Source organism: Manacus vitellinus, unplaced genomic scaffold (genome assembly GCF_001715985.3).
Source record: "Manacus vitellinus isolate BGI_N305 unplaced genomic scaffold, ASM171598v3 scaffold_0_pilon, whole genome shotgun sequence".
Taxonomy (NCBI): Eukaryota; Metazoa; Chordata; class Aves; order Passeriformes; family Pipridae; genus Manacus; species Manacus vitellinus.
The window spans coordinates 23286719-23307547 of NW_021938789.1; the positions used below are offsets into that span (position 1 = coordinate 23286719).

The 20829-nt window shown below is 34.4% G+C and overlaps 1 protein-coding gene across 2 annotated transcripts in view; it reads right to left on the reverse strand.

Annotated features, from left to right (window-relative positions):
* SGCZ (sarcoglycan zeta) overlaps positions 1–20829 on the reverse strand; it is a 182450-nt gene that overhangs the window by 63724 nt on the left and 97897 nt on the right. For both annotated transcript variants that reach the window (XM_018079712.1, XM_018079777.1), the window contains exon 3: positions 1657–1744. In XM_018079712.1, the coding sequence (XP_017935201.1) occupies positions 1657–1744 (88 nt within the window). The remainder of the gene's footprint in view (positions 1–1656; positions 1745–20829) is intronic.

The window sequence follows — 20829 nt, forward strand, 5'->3', positions numbered from 1 at the left end:
GCTGTTAAGGAACAAAGAGGAAGGTAAAGAATAAGAAATAATGTAAATACAATATTGCAATTTAACAAATTTCCGCTCTCCAAACACCGTACCAGCTGCACACCAAGAAGCCTAACGGTATTCACTCTAATGACGGAAACACAAAAACATATATTTTTTTCAGGTCTTTAAGTTTTTAGAATATTAACCTCTAGTGTGATGCCTTTAAGTAGGTCAGTCTCAATAAACTCACTCATTTTTTGTACTTGATTCATTCAGCCAGAATAATGTCAGTGATAATAATATTATATTTATTTCAGCCAATGTGAATATCCGCCATGGGCAACTCACCTTTTAGCAATTACCAGACAAAGTAGAAGGTTTTTAATAATATAGTTAGCAAATGATACAGAACTGCATTCCATAATCACACTGGGCAAGTACAATATGGCTAGAACAGGTGTTAGCTTAATTTTCCTCATCTGTACCTTCTAGCAAGTCTAGTTACCTTTTCACAGTCATTTGATGTGGTCATTCAGGGAAATCAGTGCAGATGGTATGTCACTGTGTCTGTACTTGCCAAAGGTTTTTACAACTTGAAGCCACTGTCTCCAGCCAGTATGAAAACTTAGTGTAGATTACAACTAGAGTTTAAAACTATGTGAACATAACCTCAACACATGAGGAAAAAAAGTGGATAAAATGCAGCTTAACCCAGATGTAAAGTGAAAAAAATAAAAATACATGGAGTCTAAGGGGTGTATACTTGAATTTATATAATTTATTAATATTATTTATATTAAGGTCTTACACATGTATGTTTCTATATTTTTTTATCCCATTCCCAGTCAATATATATTGTTTTGTGACAGATCTAGAACACCAATTTGCAGTGAATTTTTTCAGCCAATATTCTTAAAAAGCAATTAATACCTTCAGTACTGTTATAGTTCTGAAAATATAAAAAGAAAATTACTCCATATTTACTAACATGATAAATATGATTTGTACTAAAAAAAGAGTATAACACAGTAAATACCATAAAAGCAGGGAAAAATACATGATAAGTGAAACAGATAAGTAGAGGATTTTTTTATTTCCATTTCATTTGGAACTTTGATCTGCTATATTTTATATTTTGTAAAATATCAGTTTTAATGAATGACTTTCCCTTTAAATTTTGTAATGGCTAGGAAAGCATTTTGATTTTTGTTTTGTTCTATTTTTTTACATTCCATTACTCCAACTTCTTTGAATATGTACTGATACAAACGCCTTACAAAAGTGATGGGGACTAACCAATTGCCACTGAAGTAATGGAAGACTGGCTGAATTTGTAAGAAAATTATAGTTATTTTCCCACTGAAAGTGTTGTTTAAACATGTTTTTTTAGTTTTTTTTAGTTTGTTTTGTTACAGTTGTCTCAAAACCAATCATTTTTCATTAAGCTGTTTTAACTGTTTTGAGACATTTCTACTTTTTCTGCCTTGAGCTAATCCTGAATCATGCTCTTATTGTGTATGTATTGTGCATTATAGGCACCCGTTTTTGTTTGAGTATGGTGATGAGAGATTTTTTTTCCTGACTATTCAGTAATATTTTATATGTGATTTTTATTAATGAAACCTATTCATAAAGCTAAACTGATAAACGTAACAGTTAATAAAGAACACTCACCTACTGTCAGTTGTCCAGTTAACTGTCCCATGTGATTTCTTGCATTCACTGTTACATTTCTGTCAGACTGTAAGACCAGTGGGCTATCCTGGGAAACATGTATGAGACAATAAATGAGAGAACAAAAAATTGAGGTAGAATTAAGTTAGAACTTAATATAAACATGCATGCTGAGAGGGGAGCTGTGTTAAATATAACGAACCTTTTAATAATTTCATAAAATATTTTACAAGTCAATTTTTTATATAAAAGAGTACTAAGAACACTGTTTTAAGCTTGGAACCTTTGTGCAATCCCTGCTTTAGAAATCAGTTGAAGCTAATTTATACAATACTACAAAGTTCCAAATTCAAAAACCCTTAACACAAACCTGTTTCACTAGCTTTTTCCACATATTGACAACCTATACTTTTCTAACTACCAAACCAACACTATACTGCATTATTCTATTAATCTGCACAATCTATAATACTTGTACTTACAAAAACCTTACAAACACAGTCATGCATTTCTTTGAAGACAAAAAGAATTGTTACTCTCAAAAAAACAAAGAAAGAGAGCACTGGAAGGTGAGATCTTGTAAAAGACAATCCTGACCCACTGGTAGTAGTATCTGACAAGTACTATTAGGGATCAAATTGATGTAGCATGGAGACAAACACTGCATGATGTTAAATACAGTCTTAACATTTTTTGAGTCAGTTTGCAGCATGACTGCTCTCAGCACCCAACTAGGTTTAAGCTTCTGAGAAATATTTACATATATATATGTAAGCTTATCCTGTGTCTAAAGCCAGAATAAAGAATTGCATAAAGAATTTAATTTTGCTTCTTGAAGAATGAGGAGCCAGATACACTCCTCCAGGGGAAGCACAGATGCACAGGAAAGGGGAAGAGCTTCAACAGAGAGTCAGGAGAAATAGCTCCCCCCGAAAAAAAAGAAAGAGCTTACCAATCATGCTCTCAATGGAGTGGGGTGAGTGCATGAGCGGAGGAAAAATTAGGATTGCAGCTGCTGCTGCAGAGAGGCACTTTTCTGTCTGGAGTCACCTGATACCACACTGTTCTTTCCCTGGAGCTTGCAGTGAGATCATGGGTACATTAATGCTTCTGGCAGTTTGCTAGCACTTATTATGCTTAAGTATGTTTATCCAACACCACTAAAACATCTGATAGAAACAGCTGGGGAAGTGTCTTAGATAGGAATGGCTAAGGGCTAGGAAAATATTTGGGAAATTTATTATATACTTGTTTTATTCTTAAGATTCTTCCCTGGGCATTTATTATTGGTTATCCCCTGACTGAGCATATTAGGTTAGACAGACCAATTGTGTGTGTCACTCACTATATTGCTTCTTGCTGTTCTTGAAAGTTTTTAAGATGAGAAGGAAAGGAGTTAAGGAGCCATAGATTAAGATTTATTTTTACCTGAATGATGCATTAGGTTTTCACTAAAATTTTCTATACCTCACAGTCCCTTTCTTTGAATCCAGGGCTTCCCTCTGCAAGAAACACTTTTCCTAGTTGTTTTCACTATGATTATTAACTTTAAATGATAATCGGTTCCCTGGGAAGTCTAAAATTTGAGCTAATTTCTAAGAGTACAGGTGTGTTTAATGTCTCACTGGACCATTCTCTGACCTCTCTAGCATTCTGCCAATTAGCTCTGCATCACAGAATCTGGCAGATGAAAGTGACTGTTTGGCTTGTCCATCTTTCTAGATAAAAAGCTATAATTATCAGTGAGACGCTGTGTTCAATGTGACTATTTTGAGCTAAATGTGATGCAATCAAGGGGGCTTCTGACAACAAAAGCAGCTGCTAAGGGCCTTTTTCTCAACACTTGGTTTTCACTTTCCTTATGGTTCTTTTAAAATGATTAGTCCAGGCAACTGCCACTCTGAGAAAGGCAGTTGTCTTAATAGATATCTGCATTGTCAAAGTGTATTTTAAAGGAGCCCTTTTCACTTTCGCTTAGTCAGTATTTGGTGAAGAGTCTTCCCAGTTAGAATAATCTCACCCTTAGCAAGGGACGATACTGCCATGCCTATTTCTGCCAGTTCAGCTAAAGGTTTGGGAACTTACACTCCCAAAGACTGTTCACATAATTATCCAAAGGTTTCTTTCCTTTCATCTTGGGAAAATACTTATCAAAATTCTCAGGCTAAAATCTGCCTCTCAGACTCTAATTGTAAGATTGATATCAAATTCTCAAGTACAGGAAAAGGAAAAATTAGGTGAGCCAAGCCTCCTTTCTTCTTCTTTCCTTGTCTTATGTAAAAGAGGGATGAAGAAGTTAGGAACTTAAATCTATACTCCTTAGTGCAAGCTTAAATTCTAGACCAAAGAAAACACAGTGGCAAAACTCCTATCAATTTAAGAAGTCCAGCAGTTCATCTATACTGTTTACCTGCACTTTATTTTACACAGGAAGTGCCTAAACACAGAGGTTCAAGGTAATCAAAGGTAGTCTACTCAGATGAACTAGACATTCAGAGAAGATTTAGCTGAAATCGGTGGAATTACAGATGGGTGGAATTAAGATGAGTATAAAGTGCGATGAGTGTCAGTATTTGTATTTAGATGAATAAAAATACATCTAAAGCATTAAAATCCTGGATAATTTTCTCTCTGGATCACCAAATCTGTTACTCTTTTGATGTGAACTTCAGCTCGCAATTTAGTAACCTCGATAATTCACACAATAATTTACATTCAGATGTCAGAAGGGATATAGAAGTATGTGTAAATGTACATACATACAGATGTAAATGTGGCCTTCAGAAAATAGTAAATGATTTGTGATGCCATTTCAAAAATTATACTATAGATAACAAAAAGCAACATAGTAAGAACATTCTTACTGTTACATAGAGCTTTTAATAATTATCAATATACTAATAACTAAAATATTGTACAGGGATGCCCTCAGGGCCATGAGGGTTCTACCAGCCCTTACTGGCCCTGTCCAACCTCCCTGGGGGGAGATTTCAGTCCAGCCCCATTTGAACCCCTTCTATCTGGGTTGTCCAACTTGGTTCCACCCACCTCTTAGGGAGCATTCAGCTCTCATCACTTCCAGACAGATAAGAGGACTTCAAGAACTAGCTGATGTTCACGATACTGTATGAAATGATTCCTGTTATAAGCCCTGAAACGTTACAACTTCAAGATTTTCAGCAGTGTATTAAAATTAAACCAGATGAACATGATGTTACTATAGTTACTTCTTATCTGAAACAGGTTTGCAGCTGGAATTCACAAAGCGAAAAATAAACTATTTAATTTAAGGTATATTTTCAGAAAGCTTTCTTGAATCTGAATCTAGTTATAAATACAATTAAAATTTTGAGGAAAAAGAGGTTTGGGGTTTGCTTGTTTGTTTGTGGGGTTTTTTTGTTTGTTTTGGGTTTTTGTTTTGAGTAAAGATCATAGTGCAGTACTAGTAAATATCAACTTTTTTTTTTAGAAGTACATGAGCAGATTACAGTAAGTGTATAAAAACTGACAGACTGATTTACAAAAACATTTTATTAAAAATATTCTGCATGAGCAATCATAGCAAAGTTAATTTTTTTACAGATGGTTCAAGTATTTTGAACATATTTTGGACAAATTTCATATGTTTTGTACAGCATTCAAATAGGCAATCCTAGCTAATTCAGTTTTGAAGAATGTTTCCAAATGAACCCTTTAAATTAGAAACAGTTTAAATGGAGCAATTTTAATTCCAGTAGGTTTAATAAAACTTTAGTTTAAGTAAGATGGTACACTGTATAATTAAATGTAATTCCAGACTTACGCTTAGAACACAGTTAATTGTAATAACACCAACTGACACTCAGGAACAGTCACAATATGTATACCATTGCTTAGAGTGCAAGCACTAGCTCTTTTATGATTCGATTTCTTTGCTTGAACAAGTGCACCACTTCAGGTTTCTGGACCCTTATGCAGTGTCATATAGATATAAAAACTAATGGAATAAGTAGCTAGGATTCCAGACCTGCCACTCCAGCGGGAGTTTGTTAGAAGACGTAAGGTTATACAGACTCAAATAACAGAGCAGTATCACCAGTGTGGGCAGCTAAAATAGTTATGGCAGAAGCTTTCCTTGTAGGACTCCTAACAAAGCTACCCTGATACACTGGTGACTCAGAATGACCATTGCATTTCCAAGGTACCTTTACAGAAAAAGAAAAAAAAAAAAATCAGTATTAGACTTTGGTTTGCTGAGAAACTCACCATGGCACCATACTCAACCACACAGGTAGTTGTGTATTATAAGATTTTAACAAAGACAGGGAGCATATTTCCCCACTGCAACAGAGCACCACAATTTGTCTACAGCTTTAGGGACCCATACTGTGGGTGCCAGTGAAGAAGTTGATCAGCTGTGTCTGCTCAATGACCCCAACTGAAGAACAAATAGTGTATGAGCTATTTGACTACACCGTAGAAACAAAACAAGAACTGAAAGATATAGAAAGTACTTAGTAGGCTGGTCAGTCCAGCAGCTCAAGGGAGTCAAAGACCAGATGAGTAGTTGTGCAATAAATACATGGACAACTGCAGCTCGGGCAAATAAGCTGTATTTGCTTATTTGAGGTGGAAGATAAAGCTCCAGGGACTAAAAGATCATTTTTAGGGCTTGGAGTCTCTGGGACAAATTGTCTATCATTAACGTTATTATTAGCAGTAACCAAACATGAAGAAATTTGCATTAGGAAGGATTTGAAAGAAAAAGACCTACAAATGGAAGCAATTGCTGAGTTCTTGAGTACTTAAAAAGACTGAAGTCTCCATTAAAACTATTGGAAGCTTGTATGAGTTTGGGACTGTCAAAATACAAATTAAAGACAAATTTTCTCCATCAGAATATTCCCAAAATATTTTTCCAAGAATATTTCCAATATTCCTTTTTATCAATATTTACCAATATTCAGTATTTCCAAAAATGTTCTCAAAAATATTCTCAAGAGGCTTCCCAAGGCATCAGGACAGCAAGGATTCCAACACAGGGGTGTTTAAAATAGGGAGAATTGAATATAATTTACTATTCAAGTTATTCCTGGTCAATTCTGAGCTGAGAAGAGTTAATGTAAGTATCGATCCAAATAAATTAGATGCTTTAAGCTACTTCCTATATCCCTGCATTCCCAAAATAAAGTTTCATATCAGATTTTAGTGTTTTTTCTGTATAACTGTCCTTTCTAACCTGATAGTCCCAATTTAATCAAAATCAGGAAGCTGATTGCAAAATCTCAATAAACACATTTGGACTTCTGCTTTAAGGAATTATTCCAGATATCTTAAAAGTTTGACCAAGTGTTATTAAAAATCAGTATTTTTCCACATGAGTCTTACACAATGAGGAGGTTTGGAAAAGTATTCAAGCAAACTATTAGGTCAATGCATTTCACTAGTCCATGGCCAAACTGATTTATATATAATCGCCATCAATTGCAAGTAGAAAAAATAATGAATCAAATCTTTTATGTAACACACTGGTAAAATGACCAGCAGATTTGACTCCATGTCAAAACTGATTTTGTAAAAATACCCCAATGGCAGTGAGATACAAACTCTATTTTCCAAATCAAAGAGGGAAATATACCTCACTTAATTGACTGACCAAAGAAATGAAAGCTATGGAAGAAAGGTAAACAAAGTACAAACTAATAGTTTGCAAAAAAAAATGAACAAAACACCCTAGTTGATACTGAAAGAAATATCATACTTGAGGTTACTGACAAAGTTTCAAGAAACATACTTTCTAGATAATTCTTGTTCATCAAAGGATATTATCTTGGTTCCCAACCTCTGCTCTGTGTCCATGTCAGCCTTGTTAAATGGTAAAGACAATCACAGATATCAACCAGCTTCATGACATACCAAATCTGAATCCAAACATAGCTACACCTACTGAAGAAATATAGATGTACCCATTGAGCATTATAGACAGCGCTCTAGAGAGCCAAAAGAACTGCTAAATCTGCACAGTGATTATGGCTATAAGCTCCAGATAGAAGTAACCTACTTGTTTTACTTCATTGTATAATGCACCATGAAATTTTTATTATGGCAGAATTCAGTCATGAATAGAAAAACTTAGTGATAAAGCACAAGCAGATACTTAAATAGCAGACAAAAGACGTGACTTTTGTGGAATTGATTTAAACACCAAATAAAATTTCAAACAGACTTAAGATATAAGCATCCTAACTAAAAATAAAGCAACACTATAAAAGTACTTGGAAGAAGGTTATTAAATGCCCAAAGCTCACTCCTTAGTCATTAGGCTTCTGACACAGCAAGTAAAATTGTACATTACTGAGTTGCAAAGCCCCCAAAGAATTTGAACTGGTAGAAAACCAATGCAAGTCTTAAAATGCTTCATTCCTTTCCAACCTTTCAAATTTCTTGCAATGTGGGTGCATAAATTATTGAAAGGATTTTTGTCATTAAAGTTATGCTCAATGGTAACCAACAATTCACTACACTATTTTAAATCTTGGAAAGCAGTCTTGTTTGTGTGCAAGTGTCAACCATGCTATATCATTACAGTGAAACAAGACTGTGTTTCCCATGCCATTTTAACTTAAAGTGCTGCAATTTGAAATATTTAACTCCAGGAAAAGTTTGAAGACATTATAGGAAAATTTATATAAATCAAAGTATATTCACACATTTAAAAGTTATTTTCCAGCATTCCCTAGTGAGAGAGCATTTCTCTACAGAATTTGAATTGCATTTATTTTAAACTCAGTAGCTGAGAGAAAAAAAAACAGACCACAAAACAACATTCCAACAACATGCTGTAGTGAGTGATCTGACACCAGATTCCTTGTTCCTGAGATGTTTATGACTAAGAAAAGTGTGTTAACCCCTATTTGTTTGATGTCAGAAAATATATACCAGTTTTACATGGTGATAAATGTAAAAAAAAATATAAAATCAGCAAAATAGTCAAAAGAAGCTTTTTCATTATGTTTATCCATTCCTATGGAAATCTGAAATAAGAGTTCTGAAAAATGGGAACTCTCCAGCACATCAATAGGTTCTGGGTTCCACTTTTGTGGTGTCCTGAAGACATACAGGAAAGGCCTATATGGAAATAATATTTCCATCATCAGTTTTTATTTCACTATGATTTCTTTGACAGATATTTTCAAATTCTAAAGCTGAAGAAGAATAAACAAATTCTAAAGAAATTTTAAAGTACAAAGTAGAATTTCAGAACTGTAGAAGTAGAACTATTTCAGAACTATTGTAGTAGAAATCTGAAATGAGGTTTATAGCTCAGAAAAGGCAGCAAAGAAAGACTTGCTATTAAAAAAGAATATTAAAAAGTCTAATGCACATTAAAATTAATATGTTAAATAAAAATGTAAGACACAAAAGTAAGGCAAGATGAGTCATTAATTTTGAATATATTTAGTTAGGTGCTTTATTTTAGGTTAATATTAAACCTATTATTTGATAGAAAGTTAAGGTGGCAGAAACCTATACAATTAAATGATGCCACTAGCATTAGCAGTAGCTTCAACAGCAAACGTCAGAAATAGTTACCTGTATTTTTGTTTCTTCGTATAGCTATCTTAATTTTGACACTATTTGTATTTCCTGATAAACCTTCCTTCAAGCAGAATCACTCAGTGCTGGATCCTAATTACCCTGGCAAAGCTTTCTGCGTTCCTAGTTCTCTCTACTGTTCCTGTGCTAAACAAGCAGAAGCACACACATCTCAAATGAACTTTGAAACACCTTACCGAAAAGAAGGGATGTTATTATTGACACTTTACTGAGTCTTCCCCTGCACACAGCCATTGCCTATTACATCAGTTGTTAGGTGCTTTCAGGCTACATTATTGCACTTCCTTGAGACAAAAATTCCATGGATGTTTAGCATGAAGAACACTGAGGCTTTGATCGAGGCATCAAAAGGAATGAGAGTAAGAATGACAGTTACAGGAATTACAGATAATCCACTGATTTTCTGTTTCTAACGAGGGTCAAAGAAGATGTAACCCCCCCCAATAAACAATGCTGGAAAACTGGTAACAGTAAGGAGAAGGCTGAGAAGTCCTGAGTGAACTGGCTTATGTAGTTGCCAAATCACTCTCCATGATTTTTGAAAAGTCAAGACAATCAGATGAAGAATCAATAGAAAAAGCTACATTTTGAACGCAGGTAGAAGAGGGTATTTTAAGATTAAAAACCCAAACATCCCCTACCTTTAATTCTGACGTATCAAAAGCTAGAAAGTGATCTTGAAAAGTATTACCTCAGATTTTGCTGATCAATGTTCTTTAACCTGGCAAAACATTTAATAAGTAGCTTTGTCATTAGTATGACACAAACTTTGCCAATATGTGAGCTCAGAATTAGTTTCATGTCTCCTCTAAAACTTGTTATCTCTGGAAAGAAGATATTCATTCCCACCTTTATTGTAGAACATGACTTGGTGGTTTAAAAATTGCCTTTCTTTTAAGAAACTTGCTTTGAGACTTGGCAATCAGAGACTAAAATAAGTCACCAGCCCTGTTCTGAAGGTCAAAATCGAGGAAATAAAATTCTGTAGAAAGGATTATAGTTCAGGGAAAGACATGGCACATGCTCCTTCATGGAAGCATATTATTTTCCAGTGAGAATAGCACTATTGTCAACCTTGCTGTTGAGATAATTGCCACCTTTTAATAACACAGATCTTTTCCAAAGGATATAATTAACAATTTGCCTTTCATTTCAACTCTCTAGTTATTCAGAATTTATTTTTGTTTCAGTAACTGGGTAATTTTCCCAACCAAATGCTTTTACACTGCAGGTTTTAAAATACTGAAGAAAACTTTCCTCCACTGACAAAGACTACAACAAATACAGTTCCATGACTTTGCAGATGACATTTAGATTGAAACAATGCCATAGACCTGGATCACTTCTGCAACCTGCAGAATTAAAGTTCTAAAGACTGAATTTCTTTTAAATTCAAGATCACAGAGCAACATGGGAAATTAAAAATTGTTGTATTTCCTTAGAAACAGTGTTAAACTGCCAGAAAGATCTCAATCCAGCTTGCATTAGTGCTTGAGTATTTCTCATGCTTCTGCATAAGCAAGGCAATGCACATGGCATACCAAAAAATTAAGAATGCTTTCTGCATTTTTTCTTCATTATTGGCATGACAATAATTTTAATTTTTTTTATTATGCTTCTGGCAACTAGTCAAACTCTCCTAAATGTAAACAGATGATCATACAGTTCCAGGTAATTCTGTATCAAAATATTAGAGTAATTGTCAGTACAAACCATTATACTTAAGTTTCCATTGTAATCTTATTAATATTTTTCTATAAACTTATTTAAATCCCTGTAAAATATTTCCAGTGCACTTTAGTTATTTTCACTGAAACTTTATATTCTGATTTTCCTTTCCCCACATTTATCCCGAAAGTCAGTGAAAAAAGTTCTAGTCTGTGTTTTGACTTTCAAACAAAGGCAATGAACAAAATGTAGACTTGGTTCATACTTCTCATAGAATGGTTCCTCTAAAGCATAAAACATTTTGTTTAGAATTGTTGAAGTGTTTAAATACAGGAAAATTATGTAAAAGTTTTCCAAATGTAGTCTAAAAGCTGTATAAGCAACATTTTTATAATAAATTAAAAATATTAACAGTAAATTTTTAAAGTAAGTTCTTCAGGACCCTAAGAAGCCTGCCTAACAATTTCTTTCTTTCTTGAATCTTGCCAGCCCGTTCGGGATTCTGGAGCTTTATGCTCATTTAAAACCACTGTGACTTTAAACATTTTACCCTTAAGCTCAACCTTACAATTGAAATAAAACTAAGAAAATTTGTCATAAGAATTTATTAAACTAAAGGAAGATATTGTTCAGTCTACTAATTAATCTTTTAATAAATATTAAAATGTATAAATTTCCTACTCTTAGTATTAGAATTAAATCAATGCATCTTTCTGATTCCAAACTGCAATGAAAATAATTTATATGTTTGTCATATACTCAGGTTTAATTTTGTTAAGCTGTTTTTAACACTAAAATAAACAAACAACTCTATCAGCTGATCAGCATTCTCAGAGCTAATTACAGCAAGCCCCTCAGCCAAATTTTGCCTGTGAATAACAGACTTTAATAGAATATTTGGTGCAGGGAAGTGGCTTAGTGTCTCCTTTCAACAAAGATTACTGATGCGAATGACAAGTCTGAAGAATTTTAAGGACAAAATATACTTAAAGGAGATATATATATCCTTATATACTTAATATACCTAATATACTTCTCTGCTAGAGAGAAAATAATAAAGATTAAAGAAGTCCTCAGAAGCTTAAAGATAATAAAAAATGTATACTGAACATCTCCCTACACTGCTTTTAATTACGTAAGACTGAATTTTCAGATTCTCCAAGACCAAACAAGAATAATGAAAGAAATAGTGGTTTACATTCTCTCACTGTACAGTTTTGTATTATCTTTTCCTTCTCAGCTAAGAAAAAAGCATTAATTCTACAGCTAGCCTTCATCCCATCACTCAAATGATCTGGCTTACCAAAGAAAGTAAACAGACAATAGCAAAAAACCAGAATTTAAATTGATTATTTAAATAATTTCATTGTTTTCTAAAACACAGCTCAACTAAAACCATTGGACTGCTGAAAGTAAGAGGGAAGCTCTGCAGTAGACAAAAGGGTTGGTCAACTAGGAGTAGCAAAGATCAGAGACTTCTTAAACTATGTTTGTGCATAGAGAAATATTTCTCTGCCAAAGGATCTAACATAACTATGCTGTAAGTCTTCTAATATTTACACAATTTCTGTCCAAATGATTTATGGCAAAGTGCGGAAAACTAGATCAGAACTTTTGTTTGATCAGAATGTGAGCATGCATTCGTTTTTCTCATTCATTAAGGATTTAAACAGCTTCAGACAGTAAGTATTTAAAGTAGCAGAGATCAACAGGAATTGATTTAAAGGGTTCCAGTTTTCCTTCAGATAAAAACATACAACATTAATTTAACCCTGTGATAATTCCATGCTTTTATATAGGGTTGATGTTTGTAGTTAAGACCTTATATACAGTTTTGTGCAAAAATAAATTTTAACTAATGAACATCAATGACTTTTGGGCGGTCTAATCTGCAGCACAGTCTTTACAAGACAAACTGTCCTGTCCATCAAACTCAGTCCTCTTGGACAATAATATGTGTGTAAATGCCTCTGAATTGGTAGCCTACCACATGGTGATTCTTCCCCTGAAGAGGATATTTCTTCTGTTTTTACCTTATCCATTTTGCCAGGGGGATTATGCAGATGATTAACTACCTGAATACAGCAGATTGCCAGTCAGTAAAGTCATTTAAAGTCACGTTTTACAACTAATTATCACGCTACTGTTAAATATTCTTCCCTGTAAAAATTTTATGAAATATATCTTTGAAACAACTGGCTTGCTATCACTTGTAAAATTTAAATCTTTTGAAGAGAATCCTAGCTTACTTACGCAGTATTCCAATACAGTATTTCAATTTTTTCCTTTAATAATCCTTCCTGTTCTATTGTATCAATGCCATGGGGGTGGGGGAGGAAGGTTAAGTGCATTATTTCAAGAATACAAGAAAATATTCTCTGCTTAAACATCAACCAAAAAAAAAAGTGAGCTAATTTTAGATACATTTGTGCTAACCTATAACCTTTATATATGAAAATCTGAATTATTAAGTTTCCATCCTCTGAAAATCTTATACTTAGCTTTTCAGTAAGTGATGGAAGGTATTCTTTTATATATATATAAAAATATAATGGCTGAATTATATTACATATATAATATATATATTATATTATATATTAATATAATAATTGCACCAGGAGACCTTTGAATGAAATAATGTATAATCAAGCATGTGTCTTGAAATTATTTTGGTTCCTCTAATTGTCTGGCAATAAATTGATATGACATACTCCAATATAATCTTGATACCTTGAAAAAACTGTTTTCTCATTATTTCTCTTGTTCAATAACTTCAGCAACTGTGCTAACAATTATGAAATAAATGCTTTCATCTTTCTAAAATACTAATTAAAAAAACCAAAACGTAGATCTATGCATTAGAGGTAGGAAAATCACGTCAGAATTAGCTTTACTTCCTCTTGCTAATATTAGCTAGGGGATTTTTTTTCAACCAACAAAATTACAAAGGCCATGATAAAACACAGTTGCATTTTCCAATTTCCTGAGCTTGAGTTTCATCAAATTTGTTTCCTGTACAGACATCAGCAAATAGACTTACATCAGCCAAAGGCTGTGAATGCTAGTCATCTATCAGTTTCTTTTTTGAGACTCTAGCATAAAACTGTATTTTAACAGTGTGCTCTTTCTAGGTCAGCACTTCTGAGGTGTCAAAGATCCTGAGGGAAAAGGAAGAATTCTAGCTGGGAACAATTCTACCCTGTGTCAGTGTCTGTGCAGTTTTTTGTGGGAAAAGTTCAGGCAAAATTTTTATAAGAGAATGTAAAAAACAAGGAAAAATGTAGCTATAACCTATATTATCAACTATATTTTTATGTCTCATAAATTATACAAAAGGAATTATAGCAGTAGAAGTACAAGAACATTTATCAAAAATTATAAAAAGGGAAACAGACTGTCAAAATCTGTGATATACCCTGTGTCACAAGGACAGAGTTCCATACTGGTTTCATCTTGGCACAAAATCAGGAAGGAGACATTAAATTTCATTATCTTTATCTGGATACATTTTTTATATGCTAAATTGATTAAAAATGTGTATCTCTTTCAAAATCAGAAAAGGGTCTATTTTCGAAATAGCATTTTGCAAAAAAAATACTAACAAACTGTCAAATATAAAATTCCCAGCAGTCAAAATAAAAAGAAAATTAAAAAAAAGAAAATTAATAAAAAGAACTGTGTTGGTTTAAAAGTAAACCAGCAGGAGAAATAAACCCACCTCAAGAGAGATTACAAGTCAGAGTTACAATTTATTAAAAGATTACAATAAATACAATGATACAGAGAAAAACTGGTTTTAACCCACAAAGACAGATGTATAACCCCACACCCTGGGACAAGAATAGAACGGTGTTTGTCAACCCCTGTGTTGAGCACCATGTGGCCCCCATGGGGGCAAAGCAAAAGGAAAGGAAAACCTGTTGGTCCCGATGATGGTGGCAATTCTGTTGAGGTAATGATCGCAGTCTTGTAGAGAGTGGCAGTCACAATCCTGTTGGAGTTCTGGTCCTCCTCTCAACCCAATGAGTGGTACCAAAAGTCCCAAAACCCCAAGATTATATGCGCTCAGGTTCAGGTGGGAGTGTCCAGTACGTCCCCCAGGGCAGGGAGTTTCACAGTGGGTGATTTAACTCTGTGAGTTGCGGGATATTTTTGGAGTCTGATGGTCCAGGTGTTGCAGCTGCCAATTATGTCAGTCCAGTATGGCCCATTAGCAGCAATGACCCCTCAGGCTGGGTGTGAAGGTGCTGATTCCTCCCCAGAGGGGAGATATCACAGCTGAGTCATCAGGTGTGCCCTGGGCAGCTGCTGCAAATGATCCATTATTAACAGTCCTTCAGAAATTACATAGAGGGTGTAGAATACCCAGTTTTGGTTGTACCCACATAGTGATAAACCCTGTAACTAGGACAAGAACTAAAACACTATCCCACATAATTGTCTCCTGAGTTGCGTTGATATGATGCCCCTTTTATATGCCCCAGCTAATTCCTTAACAAGCAGTTGGGAACAGAGTTATGGCTTTTAAGCTTGCCATCTCTCAGCATCCTTTTGAGAGTACAAACCCTTTTTATGTCATGTGTACACAATAAGGCAGGTGCTCTACCTGGCAGGCCTCATAGCCCTGACTCCCTTTCCAAGAAATCATTAAAAGCGGCCACTTCTTCCCCTGCTCAGGCATCTAGATTTCCTACTGCTGAAGGGTGAGCAAGGAGGGGTAGATGCAGTTCATCTGACTTTCACACCAGTGTGAAGTTCAAGGAAAAAGAAGACCAAAAACCATGACCTGGGGAGCACTCCGAGTCCCAAAATATATTTCTCCATCAGCTTTTTCCTGATAAACTGAGCTGTGTGGTTGCACTTCATATTTCAAGGACAGGTTCCCAAATTTGTTCTAGATTCTCATGGAATTTCTTCCAAATTTGACTCTAAAGGAAGCATATGACTTATACAACTTGGTACCTTTTTCACAGGGCCTCTAAAAGGACTAAATATGTCAAATACTCTGTGAATTTTTACACCCTTAATCATTCTTTCAAGCTACCAATTCCTATGAAGTGGACAAAGATCTTGCCAAAGTACTTCAATGTCAAGGTGAAGTACTTCATGTCCTTGGAAGTCCCTTTTTTCTTAGCCAAAAATAAGATATTTTCTCTAATTTGTTCAGCATTTAAAACAATGTCCAATACTGCCTGTTTAGTACTAACAGTTTAGAAATGTTATTCTAAATTAAGGGTAAAGAAACAAAAATGAATTCATGCTCCAGATGAAGTTCACTGCAAGACAGAACAGAGTATTGAATTTCAAATGCTATCCACAACACAAATACATTTCCCAGGTTGTAACTTTTGTTATTGTTTTTTTACACAGAAGATTTGTTGCTTCTCCATGCTTTACACCTTTCAGACATCACTTTCATGCTTTTTCACTGAGAAGCTAACTCAAAAGAATTCACTCCCAGTGTTGCCAGGACCTAACACATATTTTATTAGATATTAATGCAAGAGGCTTAATCTGAGTTAATTTTAAAGTAGATTTCTACACAAGAAGAGGATTGATATTTACTTATGAAGGCAATCTACCTTCTTCTGCACAACTGTCTTGCATCAACTGTTTCAACCTTTGCTTCAACTTTGTAAGAAGATGCAACAAATGCCACAGCCTCCTTTTGAGGTTGAAATATCTGTCTTTTATTGTGTCATATCTTCTTTTCCCTAATGTATTGTATAATATGTCTACCAGTACTCTTTTATTAATATAGATTTAGTTGGGGTCATTCAATTCTACAATATTACCAGTGGTTTGTGATATCTGAAGGCATTTCTAAAGCCCTGACTCAGAGGACTGCTTGAATTAGGGACAAACTTTCTTCAACTGTTGTAGAATTAAATACAATGGAAATTTCACAGAATTCAAAAGTCAAATCAAGTTCTGCACAGTGAGATGAATTTTGAGGTTCCCCTTCAGAAAATGTAAGTAATCAGTTTCTCAATAATAATTACCACGGATTACTAAAGTTTAATTGATTTTTTCCATTTTTAGATTGCTTAAATAACAAGTCTAGTCACCAAGTGATAGACTGCCATTAACTAAAAATGTTTTTCAAAGCCTTTAATTCAGTTCTTTGACATAGATTAGATCATAATATATATTATTATCTCTGAAAGTAGAAGAAAAATCACTGGCTTTGCTTTGCTGTTGTTAGGGATAAAGGCACACACATCAGTCAGTCAATAGCCGACTTTCTGATGCAGATGCTTTACTAACCAAAGGTTCTTTTGTGCTCAAGCATTACACATCAATTCTGTGTAATTAATAGGTGTAAATAGCTAATAACAACTGTGGAAAGACTGGTGCTAGAGTTGACTGGTGCTAGTTTATGCTGCTTCAGATACAGCAGTCTTGTATGAACACCGGGTTCACTGGGCAAGTTATTTCTGATGGTCTCTGCTTACTACAAAATGGCATTTCGGTATCTGTAGGTGGCAATGGCATATCTGTACTATCTACACTTTGCTGCCACCTAAAATGAGAAAATATTTTCAATATGAAACAGTAATTACAAGACAGATGGTAAAATCTTAATCTTTTGAAATTTCAGAAACAAAGTAAAGCAGAACAGAAAAAACAGCAGTATTTTTCTAAGCAATCATTTCCACTTTGTCAGAAAGGTATCAAAGAACCAAAGCCTGGTGCTCTCACACTGCTGTTAATAGACTTGTCTAGTTGAACTGAATGCTGGATCTATGTGACTTCTGTACCACTAACTGACTTTTGGAAAAGGATGGAATTTACAATACAAATATATGTTTTATACCATTTATTGCCTGAAAAATTTCAATTGCCTTAAATTTCTTTATTTGCTAATTCAGAAAAGTGGCAGTATCATTTTTAGTTCATTACTGAGATTTAAAAAAAACAGGTTTGCTTTATATAATAATAAAGAAAAATCAACAGGGAATCCTGGTGTATCATTAGAAACAAATCTGTGAAACAGTGATTTGGGGATAAAAACTTAGATTCATAACCATTTGAAGCAACAAACAAGTTAAAATTGCAACTAAATACTAACTCAGTGAATGACCAGCTCTTCAGCAAATTAGCAAATGACCACATTTTAGCTCATTTAGAATTTTCAGGCAACAGTAGGGAGAGAATACATATTTGTGTTTAAAACACAGGAGTCTGGCATTTTAGAAAAATGACAGGGTGGATAAGGCCATAGACACAGATGCATTGATTTAAGGGAAATAGAGAAAAATCCCAGAATTTCTGGCAACTTCTCCCATAGCCTTTTTGGCCAGATCTATACTGCCTTTAAGAGCCATTCCAACAAGGTCCCATAAAAGTGTCCATCTATTCTGCCAGTATTTCAGGTTTTACAATTCCCACAGGCTGCACAGTGCATAGACTTTTTGGACCTGTCTCAGGCAAGCTCTTCTTCCATTTGTTCAGCTCACTTCTGGAATACTGAAGATGGCTTACAATCGTTTTCATTTTGCTAAGTGTCAGGGCTTGCAGAAATGCCTCTGACTTATTAAAATCATTTCACTAAAAATGAGATAACAAAGAATTGTATTTCAGACCAGTGTCCCTGAGCTGCCACTGCTCCAGCTGCTCTGTACGCCTACTTGTATACAGATTTCAAAAGGTTAAGACAAAATTGCATGGCATAATGACAATACATATTTGTTCTAATTGCTACATCTTAGTAGAAAATTACTTTGGCCAATATATTGTTTTCAAGCGTTCTTTCTCCAGACAAAGCCAGGGTTTGTCAAGGCCAGCTGCTAGGAATTGTTTGTCCTTTAAAGTTACAAACTTTGGATATGTGAAAACTCAGATGTCATCATCAGTGTAAGAATTTTCAAAAAGAAGAGTAAGATGAGTAGATCTGTCCATCACAGAAAACACAAAAATAATACTGCATGCTTCAATTCATGGCAGGGGGGGTTGGGACTAGATGATCTTTAAGGTCCCTTCTAACCCTTAACATTCTATGATTCTGTGAACTCCTATAATTTATATTTGTTTTTGCTTTCAAGAACTTGTTTCCTTCTATACCTACTGAAATAAAACAATACATATATTCCACATCTGTAAGACAAGTCTGTCTTATTTGGGACTGAAAATTGCTATTTCTTCATCACGAAATATTATCAGAAACAACAGATTGTGGCAATTCAATTTCTTTTTCAGCTAAAGAATGGAAGTAATTTCCTCCATGGCTGATGTGTTCAGAAATTTATTTTAAATGTGGTTTCCTGATCCTCCTGCCTCACTTCTCTTCCCTTAAAAAAAAGACCATAAAACCTCTAAGGTAAATAAACTATTACTTTCTGTGCACTAATGGTTATATTGAATCCATGGAACCTTCCATGTCACTTACTTTTCAAACCACTGAGCTTACCAGTTGTAATTACCTAATATGTCAAAACTATCTCAAAGGAGTTTAATGCTCATGTATTTTGTATGTACCATAGCCTGAATGCCTCTTTGGGTTCTCCCTGGCTTATGCAATAGATATATAAGATTAAATGTTATGAATTCCTAATTTTAAGTCCACTTTTTTTTTTTTTATAAGGCATGAGACTGTTCCAGAGAGACTAAATAATATCCCAAAATGTGAAAAATTCGATTGCTTAAAATTTCAGTACCTGAAAAATCTTGTTCCTCTTTCATCTGGATTCTTCGTTTTAAGAGGTATTCTTGTAAGAGGGCTTGTGTTTGGTGCTCAAATCTCTAAAGTATAACTAACTAAATGTTTGCTCTTAATTTATTATTTTCAAGATCTCCTGTTAGGTTCAGACCTTCCCAAAACATTTCTGGCATTTATGATATCACTGCTGAATTGAATTTGCTCTACAGGGTCCTGAAACCACAAGAACAGATTGCAGCTTCCCTTCCTTTTATCCTTGAGGAACATACTGCATTAATTTAAAATTGGTTTACTCTCATCTTCTGAGCACAATAAATGGTATTGTTGTAAACCTATGAAGTTCTAGATAATCTGGAGAGCAAAAGTAAATGTTATATAGTGTAGTCTCTCTTCCTGTATGTCATGAACACAGCACATATCACCAAGGATATCCAAGAACAACAGTGCATCTGTAAGTCAAAAGTTACTAAGCAGGGAAACTAATTTCTCTCAACAGTCTGAGTCTAATGCTATTTATGAAACTACTGTCTTGCTGCTTTGACAAGAGACAAAAAGATTAAATTGCTATAAACATAGATTTTCAAATCAGAACAGTTAATTAATCTGGCTTTCACTACAACGTAGATCACAGAGCCTTAAGGCTGTAACTTCTGCAATGGTTTCTCTCCCTCATCCCTTACGTAAAACATGTTTTTTCCCAGCTAGCCAAAATGAATTCTATGTATCAAAATATCAATGCAGGCAAAGATATCTAAAAGAACTATTTTCAAGTATGGGAAAGCAAAATATAGGCAGAGTTGAAATCCAGAAGATTTCTCCATGAAGAACAACCTTAGTTACATGAGTTGCAACAGGTAATGTTCTAATACATTTTCAAGGATTTGTAAATTAGTGAGAACTCAGAGGCAGTCTGGTGAGAAAATCTAAGTCTGTTGAGTACCTCTACCATAAGCAGCTTGGTGGTAAAATTCTCAAATTACAATCTTGCATTTAACGAGATTGCTATATTCAGAGAAACTGCATAAGATTTTCAGATCAGTTTTACAGTTCAAATTAATTCTTGATGTAACTTCAAGTTTCAATATACTAACTACAGGTACCACATATGAACATAATTTTCAATCTCTTTAGGAAGAGAACACATTTCAGAAAATATAGGACTTGAAGTACCGAAGTACTGCAGAGAAGAAAAACAATATACATCCTTCCCTGGTACTTCAGGGAAGATAATTACAGGCAATATACTTACA